General features: G+C 38.5%; 1 protein-coding gene across 3 annotated transcripts in view; it reads right to left on the bottom strand.

The window, feature by feature from the left end:
- Nucleotides 1-7,289: 7,289 nt before the first annotated feature.
- Nucleotides 7,290-14,398, bottom strand: part of Plod2 (procollagen-lysine,2-oxoglutarate 5-dioxygenase 2) — a 71,749-nt gene continuing 64,640 nt past the window's right edge. The window contains exons 14-20 of one of the 3 annotated variants that reach the window (XM_036192752.1): nt 14,027-14,089; nt 12,999-13,112; nt 11,016-11,081; nt 10,421-10,525; nt 9,022-9,168; nt 8,796-8,921; nt 7,290-8,631 (exon numbers count right to left, since the gene is read on the bottom strand). In XM_036192752.1, coding sequence (XP_036048645.1) covers nt 8,476-8,631; nt 8,796-8,921; nt 9,022-9,168; nt 10,421-10,525; nt 11,016-11,081; nt 12,999-13,112; nt 14,027-14,089 — 777 coding nt within the window. In that variant the 3' untranslated portion in view covers nt 7,290-8,475. The remainder of the gene's footprint in view (nt 8,632-8,795; nt 8,922-9,021; nt 9,169-10,420; nt 10,526-11,015; nt 11,082-12,998; nt 13,113-14,026; nt 14,090-14,398) is intronic. The other 2 variants (XM_036192754.1, XM_036192753.1) reach the window with 2 other exon arrangements.

Below are 14,398 nucleotides of genomic sequence, written 5' to 3'. Positions count from 1 at the left end.
ACTTGGGAGGGTGGGAGGCTTTGAACCCTCAAAGCCTGCACCCTGGTGACACATTTCATACAGCATGGCCATACCTTCTAAGCTTCCCCAGACAGTATCACCTACTGCAGACAAATTATTCAAATGCCAGAGAATATGGGGGTATCTCCTTCAAACCATCAGTTATATGGAAAACAAAAACAAAAACGCTTGGCAAACTGTAAAGTCTGTTACTTCATTAAAATAATCAATTTCGTTCCTCACGCAAATGTGCTGGGTCTTGCAGCTCTCACATTTACTTGCTTCTAAGAGCGACTCTAAGATGGGGCCTCTCAGCACACATCCCTTACAGGGTGTCCCAAATGGATGTTAGGTGCTTGTGTTGGGGAGTCATCCAGAGTCACATGATCCCACCTGTGAGCAGGCAGGGAATCCGGAAGCACATGTGTGTTCAGTGAGTACCTGTAACTCTCAGAGATGCCAACCATCACCCACCATCCAGGCCCTGAGGGACAATATAGTTTAAATGTAGCTTATGTACAGAGACAAGTACACGTTTTGACGTTAGCTGTGTCCTCCTTTTAGACCACAATAATTTCACACTGGACTAAACTTTTACAAAATTGTCTGTTGGAGGACGGAACTGTCTGAAATGTATTGCAAACACTATGTTTGCTAAGACAATTATCCCAAATTAGAAGAGGAAGGCTATTTAGCCAGCAACAAACTACCTATGAGTTCATGTCATTTTCCGCACTTCTGCTGCATAATAAAAATCAAAATATTCCCTAGGCATGGTGGTATACAGCTTTATTCCTAGCACTGGGAAGGCATAGGCAGGTGGATCTCTGTGAGTTCAAGGCTAACCTGGTCTACAGAGCAAGTTGCAGGGCAGTCAGGACTACATAGAGATACCCTGTCTCAAAGGAACCAAATTAAAAAATAAAAATAAATAAATAAATCACATTGTTCCTGCTGAAACCTGCCTACCATCTTCATCATTACTTTATCCTCTAATTCACTGTAAGTTTACACTTGATTAATTCACTTTAAAACTTAAAAATACCATCTTTATACTTTTACAAAAAAAAAATACTATTTTCCAAGTTTATGTAATTAATAATAAAATGGTGTAAAATACACTATTATCTACCTTTCAGCCAAGAGAATCTCTAAATTCTAGCCTTTTTTTTTTCTTTAGACATTACTCTAGTTTTAACTGTCCTAAATAATATTTGTCCCATTTCTCAGACCAATCTGAAAAGACATTGAAATGATGTTTGATCCAACCAGCCAGCCAAGCACGCTGAGCAAGGCCATCAGTAACCAGGGTAACCATGTGCTTCCAGTAAACACATCAAGGCCACTCTCTTCCTCTGCATTTGAATCCACTCTCTTCACGAGTTGCTATTTTAGAACTATTTTTTACTTCAGAGTTGGAGGATTAAACGGGCACAATTTAGGTAGTTTATAGACATAGCACTTTCTGCAGCACATATAAATACACTATTTTAAGATACGTAACACCAATTCACTTGATTTAAAATGGCTTGGAAGCCTACCACATGCCACCAGTAAGCAGGTTACTCATAAACTGAGTCAATAATGAGTTTAGCAGGGACAGCAAGTTCTTCTTACAGTCTTAATGAATCACTCCTTCCAGCTTGGACTGTATGTATTCATTCAACTCAGACACAGACTGTGTACCTTCATCTCATCCACAGATAAAAATCCATGCTTTTCAAAAATGTTGACCTGTAAAGTTCAAAGTCTCTTTCCCCACCCAGTCCCCTAGCAAATAATGGTTCAAACACAATAAAAGTTCAGAAATAAAAGCATCTCCCAGTCACAGTCCAGCATTTAGTAGGTTCCAGACTGGGTCACCAGAATGCATGAGAGGCTCCAGAACTGGAAAGGCTGTTGAAAGAGGAGCCTTCATTTCTGCCTTGGGGACATTCAGGGCCTTGAGAGGGAAACACAATCAGGTGCTCAGAGGAAGCAATGGTAATGGGACATTAGTCTGCTTCTCATGGAAGCTTAGTGGCTCACAAGGGTTATTCTACCTTGGAGGCCAGGCCTTGACTCTTAATGTCTGACTTGGCTTGAAGTGGGTGCTCAGCTTTGTTGGCAGAGCTTTTTAAGAACACAGCACCTGGAGTCTAGAGAGAGTCCTGCAAGTCACTCTCCAAAGAACTAAAGCCATAAGTTCTTCTGCAATCTCACTTGGAAGCTAGGCTACCTACCACTTCTGGATGGATTCCTTTCCTTCTAGAGTGTCCACATTGATCTGATGTGGAGGACAGTTACGTCACAAGAGCTCAGGTCATTGCCCATTCAGGACTAGCTCTGCAGGTTCACTGACACAGGCATCCAATACTTCCCATTCCTTGTCCTTGAGGTATGTCACCCTAGACTAAGCTGGGGTCCTTTGCTTCAGTCCAACAGCCAAGGCACAAGGAAAGGATGGAGGTGAAGGTGTGACTACACAAAGCAGGCATAGCTGTGAACCACTTGGCCCACCTCCCTCCATTGACACCAGCAAGAGCATCATTAATGTCAGAAACACAGACATTGTAACTTTCAGAGTTTCAGTTACCTAATTTCTATTTTCTTAACTGCAGTAATCTGGTCCTTAATTTTACAACCATCAGCCTTTTGGTGATCACTCACAATTATTATTTCTTTTCCATACACAGCAATTCAAAGGATTTTCCTTTGTACAAAAGAGTCCTACCAACCTGTTCCTGTGGTAGTCCAGATGTTACCTGAGTATTCCAATGCTTACCAACTGTTCCTGCAACTGACCTTTTCTACACACATTTTATTAGTCACACAGGCTAGCAATCCCAACTGAACACAGATGAGAAGCCTACAAAGTAGTCAAGAATTGAGAACAGAGCATTTCATCACTGGAAGCATGCCCAGTTTTTGAGAATAAGGTGTTGCGAGTCTTCCTTTGAAAACATTGATATATATCACAGCAAAACATTCTCAAAAGAACTGTGAAAAACAATCATCTCTTTCATTTTCATTTGTACTAGCTTTGAAGGGAAAAAAAATACTCAGCAACAACTTAAAAGAAAATGAAAGTTTTTGCATCCTGCTCAGATTAGACTATCATGTGTGGATTTTAACCACAAGGTGGAGCTGTGACGTCACAGTTTGGAAATATTTATAAAACATGAACATAATTTAATAAAACACAATGTACGAGACTCACATAACTTGGCAACTGCACAGTGTTTCCAGTTAATCAATTGTGCACTGCTGATGCTCAGTAGGGAATATGCTTCCATTTGCTCAGTGCTGCTTGGGCTGTTACTGAGCTTTGCCAAATACAACCACCATGTAATTTGATTCCCTTCGCTCTTCTGAGAGATCCTAGTTAGTCTGGACGGTCACTGAACAACATGTTCAAAAATTACTTTAAAGTTATTGTGCAACTATGCACAGAGCAGTTTATTATCAACCACATATCTAAAGGAAATCTTTTCCACACTTTAATTCTAAGTGACAAAGTAACATCTACTTTCGAATGAGGTTTCAGGGTAGTAACCTCTCTTCATGGCATGCTATTTTAATTTTAAATTAATGACTTGGGTTTGTTTTGTTTTTTGTTTTTAACCATTATAGAGGTAGAAACTCCTAAATTACAATATCAATACACAAAAATCATCGTGTATTTCAGTGAAAACAACGTGCTAATTAGTTTCTTAATTGAATAAATAACAAATGTGATCATCATAAACTTGGTAGCAAGAAAACCACTCTCCCAACTGAAAATGGAGGCTCTTGTGAGGCAAAGGCCCTTCCACAGGGCTCCAAGTCCAGGCTACAGCTCACTTTAGATTTGGGGCTTTTGTTTTGTTTGGTTTTTTGTTTTTTGTTTTTGTTTTTTGAGACGTTTCTTTGTGTAACCTTGGTTATCCTGGAACTAGCTCTGTAGACTAGGCTGGCCTCGAACTCAGAGGTCCACCTGCCTCTGCCTCCTGGGATTAAAGGTGTACACCACCGCCCGGCCTCGGTTTGCATTTTAAAAGTATGCTTCCATGTACTTTTCTACTCTCTTTATTACTTTTTAGATTTGAATTCAAAGCCCATTTCTTCTATAAACATACACATACACAAAAAGCCTTTATGAATTTCCCATTTTTTTTATTCAATGCCTTTTTCTTACTAGCAATCCGAAGTCTATACTTGTTTTCTAAAATGCCAGAGGAAAACAGTGCTGACAAGCCTCCTTTCATGGTGTCTTAAATAATTTAATTTCCTAAAACTGCACCTAGTGAAAGGAAGTTATTTACACAGACCGACTCTCCACTATGAACAGCAATTTTAAATTCTATTAAATTTGTCTGCAATTTAAAGAGATCCGTTGTGCAAACAGGTTCCCCATTCCAAATGAATAACATATCCAAACACTAACACATAAGATGCACTCTAGTGCTTAGAAAACAGGCAGATTAACCAGGTATATCCAGATAGGAAAGAGGGGAGGTGGGCCCTTCTGTCACCAGGAGGCCCACTCATACATATACGAATGGTTTTTCCATTATTTTTACTCTGTGAAATTACCAGTAAAAATTAGCGATTGTCAAAGATAAAGCAGAATGGAATTGAAATACTTTGTGTTTTGGTGGACAATATTCATACTGATTCTTACATGCATTAACAGTTAGCAAACAAAAGGTTAGAGGTGTAAGATGAATATAAGTGAAAAGTTCTGGTTTCAAATAGGAGGAAGGGAAGAAAGCAGGAATAAAAAAGAGAACATAAAATGGGAAAAGGTAACTTGAAAAAAAATGACACTTTCATGAGGCTTTGAAAGCTGTCACATGTAAATGACATTCCTGTTCCTAAAAGTATTTACATATAAGTTTTCAGTAACAAGGTAACAGCAAAAAGCACAAAATCATTTGCTCTTCCAAGATCTCATGCCATTATGCTCCTCTCTAGAATATTTTACACACACACACACACACACACACACACACACACACACACACACACAGAGAGAGAGAGAGAGACAGACAGACAGACAGACAGACAGATGAACAGAGACAGAGAAATGGAACTGTTTTTAATCTAGCTGGTGTACTGGCTGGTTTTATGTGTCAACTTGACACAAGCTGGAGTCATCAGAGAGAAGGAGCCTCAGTTGAGGAAATGGCACCATGAGATACAGTTGTAAGACATTTTCTCAACTAGTGATCAATTGGGAGGCACCATTGTAGGTGGTGCCGTCATCTTTGGGCAAGGGGTCCTGGGTTCTATAAGAAAGCAGGCTGAACAAGCCATGTCAAGCAAGCCAGCAAGCAGCACCCTCCATGGCCTCTGCATCAGCTCCTGCCCTGTCTGAGTCCCTGTCCTGACTTCCTTCAGTGACGAACAGTAATGTGGAACTGTAAGCCAAATAAACCCTTCCCTCCCCAACTTGCTTTTTGGTCATGGGGTGTTGTCCCAGCCACAGAAACCCTAAGACAGCTGGTACTGCAGTCTACTAGAATGCTCTTTTTTCCTGACATACCTCTGTTCTGGAGATATGTCACATTTTGTTATCCCTAAAAAGAATACATGAATCATGACTCAGAAGTGGCTCCAGGAACTCTTCCCATCAGTGTCTCAATAGTCAGCTTTCTCCATCTACCCAACCCTACATTTTTTCCATCTTTTAGACTGTATGACCTACTTATGGGAGGTTTTCTCATTTTCTCTCACTACATAGGATTCTAAGATACACTTTATATTATTTCATTAAAATGAGATGGAAAAAACAGAACATTTGCTAAGTTGGTTGTCTTTATTCCATTTCTGGAACCATAGCATGACGTTCATTACACTAGGTGGCAGTCTGTGTGTTCCACCACATAGGAGCCAAGGCTTGGCATCCCACCTCCTCTGAACAGTGTGGCAATGGGAGTGAGGCTAGACCGCAGAGAGAACTCCACTTGCTTTACAGTTTGGTGCAACTGGATGGGACCAACGCCAAGCAGATCTACATATTGTGAACACTCTGAAGTGGATGTAATTAAATTCACAGATCTTTACTAAAACACTTCCGCAATCTAGTTGATCTACTGTGGATATTTAGGGACACTAGGAAGTGTTGCAGAGTATTTGTTTACACTGTAAAGAGGTGTCTCAATCTATGGTGTCTCCTGATAGATTTAATGAAGAGCCAAATGGTCAATAGCTAAGCAGGAGAGACTAGGTGGGGTTTATGGGCAGAGAGAGACTGGTAGGAAGAATGTAGGTGCACGATTTCACCAACAGAGTTTGAGCAACTCAGATGTGCCATACTAAGAGGAGGTTACTGAGCTATGTGGCAGAATGTAGATTAAAAAAAATATATGAGTTAATTAAATTATAAGAGTATGGTGATATTTTGAACAAATAAAATTTGCCTGAAGATCAGAGGACGGAACAAGCCACTAGAGGCCAGGCAGTGGTGACACACACCTTTAATCCTAGCACTTGGGAGGCAGAGGCAGAGATCTATCTGGATTTCTGTGAGTTCAAGGCCACACTGGGTTACATGAGATTAATCTAGTCTAAAAGAGAAACAGAGCCAGGCAGTGGTGGCACATACCTTTAATTCCAGCACTTGGGATCCCATACCTTTAATACCAGTGCTAGGAAGGTTGAAACAGGAAGTGATATGGCTGGGCAGAGAGAATATAAGGCTGGAGGAGAAAGAACTCTGTCTCTTTTGGGCTGAGGAGTTGATGAGGTAAGAGGTGGTGGCTGTGGCTTGCTCTGCTTCTCTGATATTTCAGCTTTCACTGATATCTGGCTCTGGGTTTTTATTATAAGTCCATTCATAAGAGCTAGTTGGGAAGAAGCCTAAGCTAAGGCCAAGCTTTCATAATTAGTAATAAATCTCTGTGTCATTATTTGTGGGCTGGTAGTCCAACAATAAATTTTGCTACAAAGGAGAGTACCAGAAGAGAACCTAACTGCCTTCCCAAATCAATCTCCTAGTGATGACTACAGCTGAATCAGTATGAACTCATTCCTGGGACAGAGCCTGGATCATCACAGACCAGAAACCACCACTAGATAAATATGTATGTTCATCAAATGTGTGGCTTTCATTTCCACTCCAGTAAATTGAGTAATATCAACTCCCTGGTCACTGTTAAGAGTAGAGATGTATAACTGAATTTAAAATTTAAATAGTAATTTTGTTATAATACCAAACCATCAAGCTAAATGAAATAATTATATCGAGATATACTCTCAGACTAGTTTACAATATGTTCTCTTCTAAAGAACCATCAATAAATAATATAGAAAAGCACTATGTTTATTTTAAATTATTTTATTTTTCATCATTTTCTAACACAGAGAGTTAGAAAAAATGAATTTTGGCACCAGGAATAAGAACTTTCTTCAAGTTTAATCTTTAAATTAAAAAAAAGTAGCTATAATAAAGATATTTAAACCTCTTTCAGAGAAATATTAAAAAGTGAGATAAAAATTTTTACTGTGGAGATTTTTTTTTACATGTGGGGTAGAGGAAAAGCAATAAGATGACTAAGGAATGATAAAATTATGGTGAAGTAAAGAAAGGAACCCCCTGGGGGGAGGGGGAGAACAACTTGGCGTAAAATGGAAGAAACAAGGCTCAAAACCCATTTTCCTGATATAAAATTCAAGTAGTTAAGAAGTTTTTAAAAACACTGTAAAATGTACTGCTAATCTCAATGAAACTGTACTGTGTCCTCACTAGTTTCTAGAATTGGGGGGAGAAAGGACAGAAGGAAACAAACATCCTGCTTGACTTAAGAACACTTGGAGTTAAGTACTTTGCAAAGCAGAAAGATACGAGTTTCTCCTGAGAGCTTGCCCTGGAGGAACACAGGGGACCAATGTCCAACCAAGAGCAATAGCCACCTCATGTGCTAAGTATACTTCTAATGGATATGCTCCACTGGCTATCTGCACTAGGTTTCTTGAGGAAAAACCTCTGTGCAATATTTTCTTTGGATTTTCTCCCTAATTACTGAAAAGCAGACCTACACAGAGGTCAACATGGCTTAATAATTACATATAAACTCAGTAATCATCATAATTCCAGGTTTCCAGACTTGCTGATTTTCATTTATAATGACATTCTATACTTCTTCACAACGATAAATAAAATCTCAGGCTTTTCTTAAATAAGAAAATATTACTAGGCTTATTATCATTCATGCCTTTTGCACCTAAACATTTTATAACTTGTCATTACCTTCAGAGATAGTTAAAGCATAGAAATAAATACCGACTTTCACTTCTTTTTCTTTTCTTCTTCAACCTGTGTTTTAAGGCTCAGAGCAGACATTAATAAACATCAAAGAAATTCATATAAAAAGTTTTCAAATGTTTGGCCCAAAGTGAAGTTGTTTTGTTGACATTATTTAAATATTCCTCTCATCTTCTCAAGCACAACTTCAAAGACATATTCGTGCCAATCATCTCAAAAAACGATTCAGTCTGAGTTGAGTAAATAAGTCAGGGATCTATAAATGACACTGCAATGTATCTTGTTCCATTTTTAACAGGAAGTCCTTCATGCAAATGTGTAAGTCTCCCAGGATGCATGAAACTCCAGCCTTTCCGTGGGGATTCAATGGAGCAATTATACCTTAGAAATTTGCATCCACCTCCCTGAAAAAGATGAACACAAATATATCAACATAATTGTTTACATTTTTAATCAGTAGCAATATTCAAACCACGCCTTCTAAATAGCAAATGAAAAACAAATTTCAGCAGAGCCTTCCCCATAATGCACAGTTCCTGGAAATTTTCAATATGTTTGTCATAATTACCTGAAAATCCTCTCCTACATTATTGAGAGCAATGTTGATGGTAAATGTTGAGGCATCATGATGGGGACGGAGTGAACGCTGTCTTTCAGGTGAGTACTTTACTACAAAATTCAGCAGAGCAAATCCCTAGGAACGTACCACAGTAGAATTGTTAACAATGCAGAGGCAGAAGGGCATACTCATGTGGGAACTAGTAGGTTGTAGGCAGGAGGAACAGGACAACTACCTTTGTGTAATAGCCTGCAAAGACCTTCAGCGTAACAGGAGCAATGAACTCGCGGATAAAGTGAAGCCAAACATTCTCTAGATCAATTTGCTTCATATGAATATCATCAGTTGGGACATTTTCATAACCACCAGATATACGGCTATCCTACAAATACACATTAATACATCAGACAATTTACATTCATATTACCTGGGTATTTTTTTTCAATCAAGAATCATAATGCACAATAAAATAAACAGTGCTTTGATTAGGGTGGGCTAGCTGGGCAGTGGTGGCACACTCCTTTAATCCCAGCACTTGGGAGGCAGAGGCAGGCAGATCTCTGTGAGTTCAAGGCCAGCCTGTGCTACAGAGTGAGTTCCAGGAAAAACACAAAGCTACACAGAGAAACTCTGCCTCGAAAAAAAAAAAATTATGGTGTGCCATCTGTTTAGTTATAAGATCAAGACCATTTAGATAACAGAACTTTGCACATGCCATGTGTCAGAGGTGAAGCGAGCTTCAGTTCAAAAATACTTAGCTACTTATTGTAGATATGAGTTTCAATATCACTATAGTGTTGATAAAAATGGACTTCCTAAATACACACACACACACACACACAGACACCTGAAATTAATGTTTTATAATCACTGTCAGGGTAGATTCCACTGATGTGCTCTTTGAATCAGAAGCCCTGTAAACCTTGCTTTAATTTAGTAAAATCCAAGTCTTTCAACAATTATTTAGCATCACACCGCCACCTCTAGACTTTTGAGTTCTTCCTCATATTTTGAAAGTACCTCTTCCTGGTCAGCTACACAGCTGTGAGCCAAGTGACGCAAATGCAGTAGGAGTCAAAATATCCACCAAAACTCCACTGTAAGGCTTAGGGGCAGTAAGGTTAAGGCTGTCTGTCCCTGTGGCTTCTTAAAGAGACACATGGGATCAATGCTGGTGTGACTGCCTGCCAAGTTTTCTAACTGGATGTAAATAAAGAGCAGAATTACAGATTTCACAGTACCATCTTACACACACACACAAAACCATGTTGACATTGGATGTTTTCCTAGCATTTTCACTACAGTGCACTGGGAAAATGAGCAAAGGGAATAAAACTGTCCTTGGAAAAGAGCGGTGATCAGTGAAGACTGCTTCCTAATCAATTCCAGTCCAAGGGCACTAATCCCTCATGGCCAAACAGTGTAATTACTCTCATGCATGAGAAAGGAACCCAAGTACAGAGGGATTTAAAACAATTAGCAACCAATAAATTAGACTAAAGTTTTCTTGATGGCCAATTCATTTAGGTCACAGTCTGAGCTATGTAACAAAAAAAGGTACATGTCCTCTGAAATCTCTGAATAGCGGTGCTGCCCCTCCCCATTGTACTCCTTTCTGTGAAGTTACAACTCACGTGATGCTTTCCCCCAGACCACTTGCCATAATGCTCCATTTCTTCGACCAACTCATCACAGGCTCTTTCAGAAAATATGGGAAACCAAAAGACATCTGGACAAGGCTGTAAAACAGTGCCACCATTAGAAGACAGAGCAATATCAGTAATCTCTCTCTTCAATACACATACACATACATAGTAAAATCTTCACTAGAAAATCCTTTTATAACAGTTAATTGGTAGTGTATTTTTCTTGCTCTTGGTACATAAAGCCATGGTGTATCACAGATGTGATGAAAGGTCTTTCTCAAAATCGAATCTGAGTGTCCAGTGTTTTCCAAAGATAAACCTCAAATGTAGCACTTTCTACCAACAGTCCCCAGCTCCTGTGGCTTGAGGGAGCACCAGTACTTAGCTGCATGTCTGTGTATTTTCCAAAAGAGTGAGGATTTAAGGTAGGCTCCATTAAAAATGTAAAAGCTGTAAGTAAGCCTCATGAATTGTATCTAAACAACAATTTTTCCATATTTAAAATTCCTGCTAATGTAGTAAAATCAGATTTTGTTGAAATTATAGGAAAACCAATCTACACATTACAATTATTAGTACAAACCTGCTCAACTATATTTTCAGTGAAAATCTTTGGATAATCACGGTTTATGTATTTTTCCTTCCAGTCCTAAAAAAAGCACAAATATATATATTTGTAAATATATATATTTAAACAAATAACTTTTCCATATATAAGTATATATATTATAGAAATTATTCAAATAACTTATAAAGAGCTGTGTATTGGATTGGACAAAACAGTAATTTTCAGAAGCCAGCTTATATTTCAATCTTTAAAGAAAGCCATTTATCTATAAAGTTTGATGTCTTGGGTTATTAAAATTGAATATTATAATGTATAGATTTATATGCAATATTTAAGAATATATACAAGCAAAATTAAACATGTGATGTTTAAACATAAAAAATCAGAGCTGGGAATGTAGCTCAGGGTGTTAAGGGCAGAAAAGCTCCCTGCTTAGGTATAGCCCTCACACTCCAGTTAGGTTGGGTCTTCTTTTTAAATTTGTTGATGTTAAAGTCCCTAGTGTTTTATATTGGCACTAACACTAACTCTTCATTTGAAAACATCTTTCTAGTCATTAAGTCAATTATGATCTCATTTATCTTTTAAAAACTCTCAAATTGGGGAAATCACTAAGTATTCTGCCACTGAATATCATCCGACTAAAGTAACTCTGAAAGAATGACCACAGCCAGGGAAGGTAAACAGAGCCTATTCAGTTCAGCACTTTCCCTGTAACCTGTCAAGGGAGCCGAGTTCCTACAGGAATATATACAATGCAGGATGCGAACTAAGAGCTCACCTGGAACCAAGTAACCAAGTAATTCTACCCCTCAGAACACTCAAAACTTCAGCATCCAAGTTAAATGTGTAGATTCTATCCTCTCCATAAAAAAAGAAAACCATTTCCAGTTTTCCTTCATTCTATGCAGGTAAAAATAGGACAAAGTATTTAAATACCAAAATACCAGAAAAAAAAAAAAGTGTGCTATTCTTTTTCTATGTAACAGAGGATTCTGCATTCAAAGTCGTTCTTGCTGGAATCCTGTTATTTTATAAAATCAAAGTCTACTCTCATTGGTGTCCTGCTTCTTTGAAATTCAAAACCCACCGTTGGCAAGGGAAAGAGATCTTAAGAAGGCAACCAGATGCCTATTCAAGAAAGCTTTCTCAAGGGATAAATGTGCCAAGCATACAGAAGAAAGGAGATCCTGATAATTCAAATCCAAGAGCTATTACTATCTGACTCAGATTTCTTCAACTAAAGAACATGTTTCTTTATAAGGAGAAAGCTTTACTCTGCATTGTGCTTTGGCTATCTTCAGTATATATTTACAAAATCGTCATTAACACTTTAGTAATTCGAAAAACAATGGTTATTTTTCCAAACTAACTTGTTGCTATATCTTGTGTATGTGGGGGTTGGGAGGCAGCTGGGGATGAACCTAATGCATTTTGCATGCAGGGGAGATTTTTATCCCCAAACTATATCTTTAATAACTGAGGTCTTTCCCCATTCCCCCTTTTTTAAATTTTATTTATTTATTTATTTATTTATTTTTGGTTTTTCGAGACAGGGTTTCTCTGTGTAGCTTTGCACCTTTCCTGGAACTCACTTGGTAGCCCAGGCTGGCCTCGAACTCACAGAGATCCACCTGGCTCTGCCTCCTGAGTGCTGGGATTAAAGGTGTGGGCCACCACCGCCCAGCTTTTTTTCCCCTTTTGAAGATATGTAATTCTTTTTTTTTTTTTCTAAAACTATGGTTAAGAACTAGATGGTACTTTTGAATATAAAAAGTAGGAATTTTGGGAGAAAGCAAAGAAACTGATTTTTGCTTTTCTTTAAGGTAATTTGTGCCCTAATTTTAAAAAGTTCTTGGTCAAGTTTAGAACTATTGCACATCATAAAATACAATTATTTGCACTCACTTAGAAACATTTATGTGCTAATGTTATTACTGGATTTATACCCACTTAGAGCAATAGGAGATAAACAAATGGAGTTGAATATGAACATACCACAGGGTTTTCAAAAATCTGCCAGAGGTCATTGTTGAAATGGGAGGTATTGTAATTTGCAGTTGACAATAGCCGTCCAAACTCATGTCTGTTAGAAATGTACATAAACATACCCTATGTACCAAAAATAGCAGTATTACTCTCAAAGTACAGGACATTTAATCATGGAAAAATATAGAGATTGCATTAACTTTTATATTTAGTTCATAAATATGGATTTTAATTTTTCATAAAACATACGTATCATTTAAAATAAATAAAAATCATTAGAAACTCAGAAAACACACAAAACTAGCAGCACTAATGATCAACTGAAAAGAGGGAATTAGACTGCTTTGTCACTTTCTTAAGGACCCTAGGACAGACAGGAAAAAAAAAAAAACCCTGTTTGAAAGCAGAGATATTTTTCAGACATGCACGGGCAATGACATGCATCTTCTTGTCGGCTTCTTTTCCTTTCAAAGAAATGTGTATTTTATGAGAACTCAGGATATCAGAAGGACTTCTTCGTATTCCTCTGTTGTACTGTTTCAGATCCAGCACAGTACTCTGGGCATCTTAAGGCAGTTAAGAGGGAAGTCTCCTGTTCTTCCCTAAACCAAACAAATGTGGCGGATACCAAGGATGGCTCTTTGTACCTGTTCTTGTTGGTGAAAAGATCAATGGCAAGCGAACACATCAGAAAGTGCCCAAACCTCATCTCTAATGGAAAAAGACATTATACCTACTTTCTTCTCCTCTCCTCAGCACCCCAAAACCCCACAACATTGAGTAAAATTATCTGAGGTTACTTTTCTCACCTGCTAATTATAAAACGTAAATAACTTCAATGACCCAAGAGCTGCCCATCAAGCAACACTCCTGCAAAACCCCACTGCACACAGACGGAGAGATAAAGAGCCCATGAGTACCAACAATTTACCCATCAATGCAAAGGCGGCTCTCAAGGATACGTAACTGCCACTCAACACAGCACATCTAACAGAACTACATAAAGAAAAATGAATAAAAATAAATAAAAATGACACCTTTGGGGGGCTGAGCATTTGGAATGTTTCCGGAGTAGGGGAGTCTTTGTCCCTTTGTAAGGTCTAAAATGAAGAGAAGCAGTGGGTCAGTTGATCTGCACACCTATTTGCCAGGCATCGTGGTAAATGAGCACAGCGGCTCTGATAAAAAGCTGACATTGTGAAATGTCCTTCCTAGACAACATGCAAAACAGGCAAAGCTTGCAGCGCACACAAAGAGCCTCCAGCCTTCCCACTGCTTTACTGTAACTTGTGTGGTGAAACACATATTCAAGCTCATTCCGTAGCAAAACTTCATTAGGTACATCACTAAGACAAAGGGAAAAAACGAGTCACAGAGGCCATTCCGGATGCGCTGCTGAGTGAAGTCAG

The sequence above is a fragment of the Onychomys torridus genome, chromosome 7 (genome assembly GCF_903995425.1).
Source record: "Onychomys torridus chromosome 7, mOncTor1.1, whole genome shotgun sequence".
Lineage (NCBI taxonomy): Eukaryota > Metazoa > Chordata > Mammalia > Rodentia > Cricetidae > Onychomys > Onychomys torridus.
Note: the sequence above shows the minus strand (reverse complement) of the source record. Positions and strands in the feature narration are given on the sequence as shown.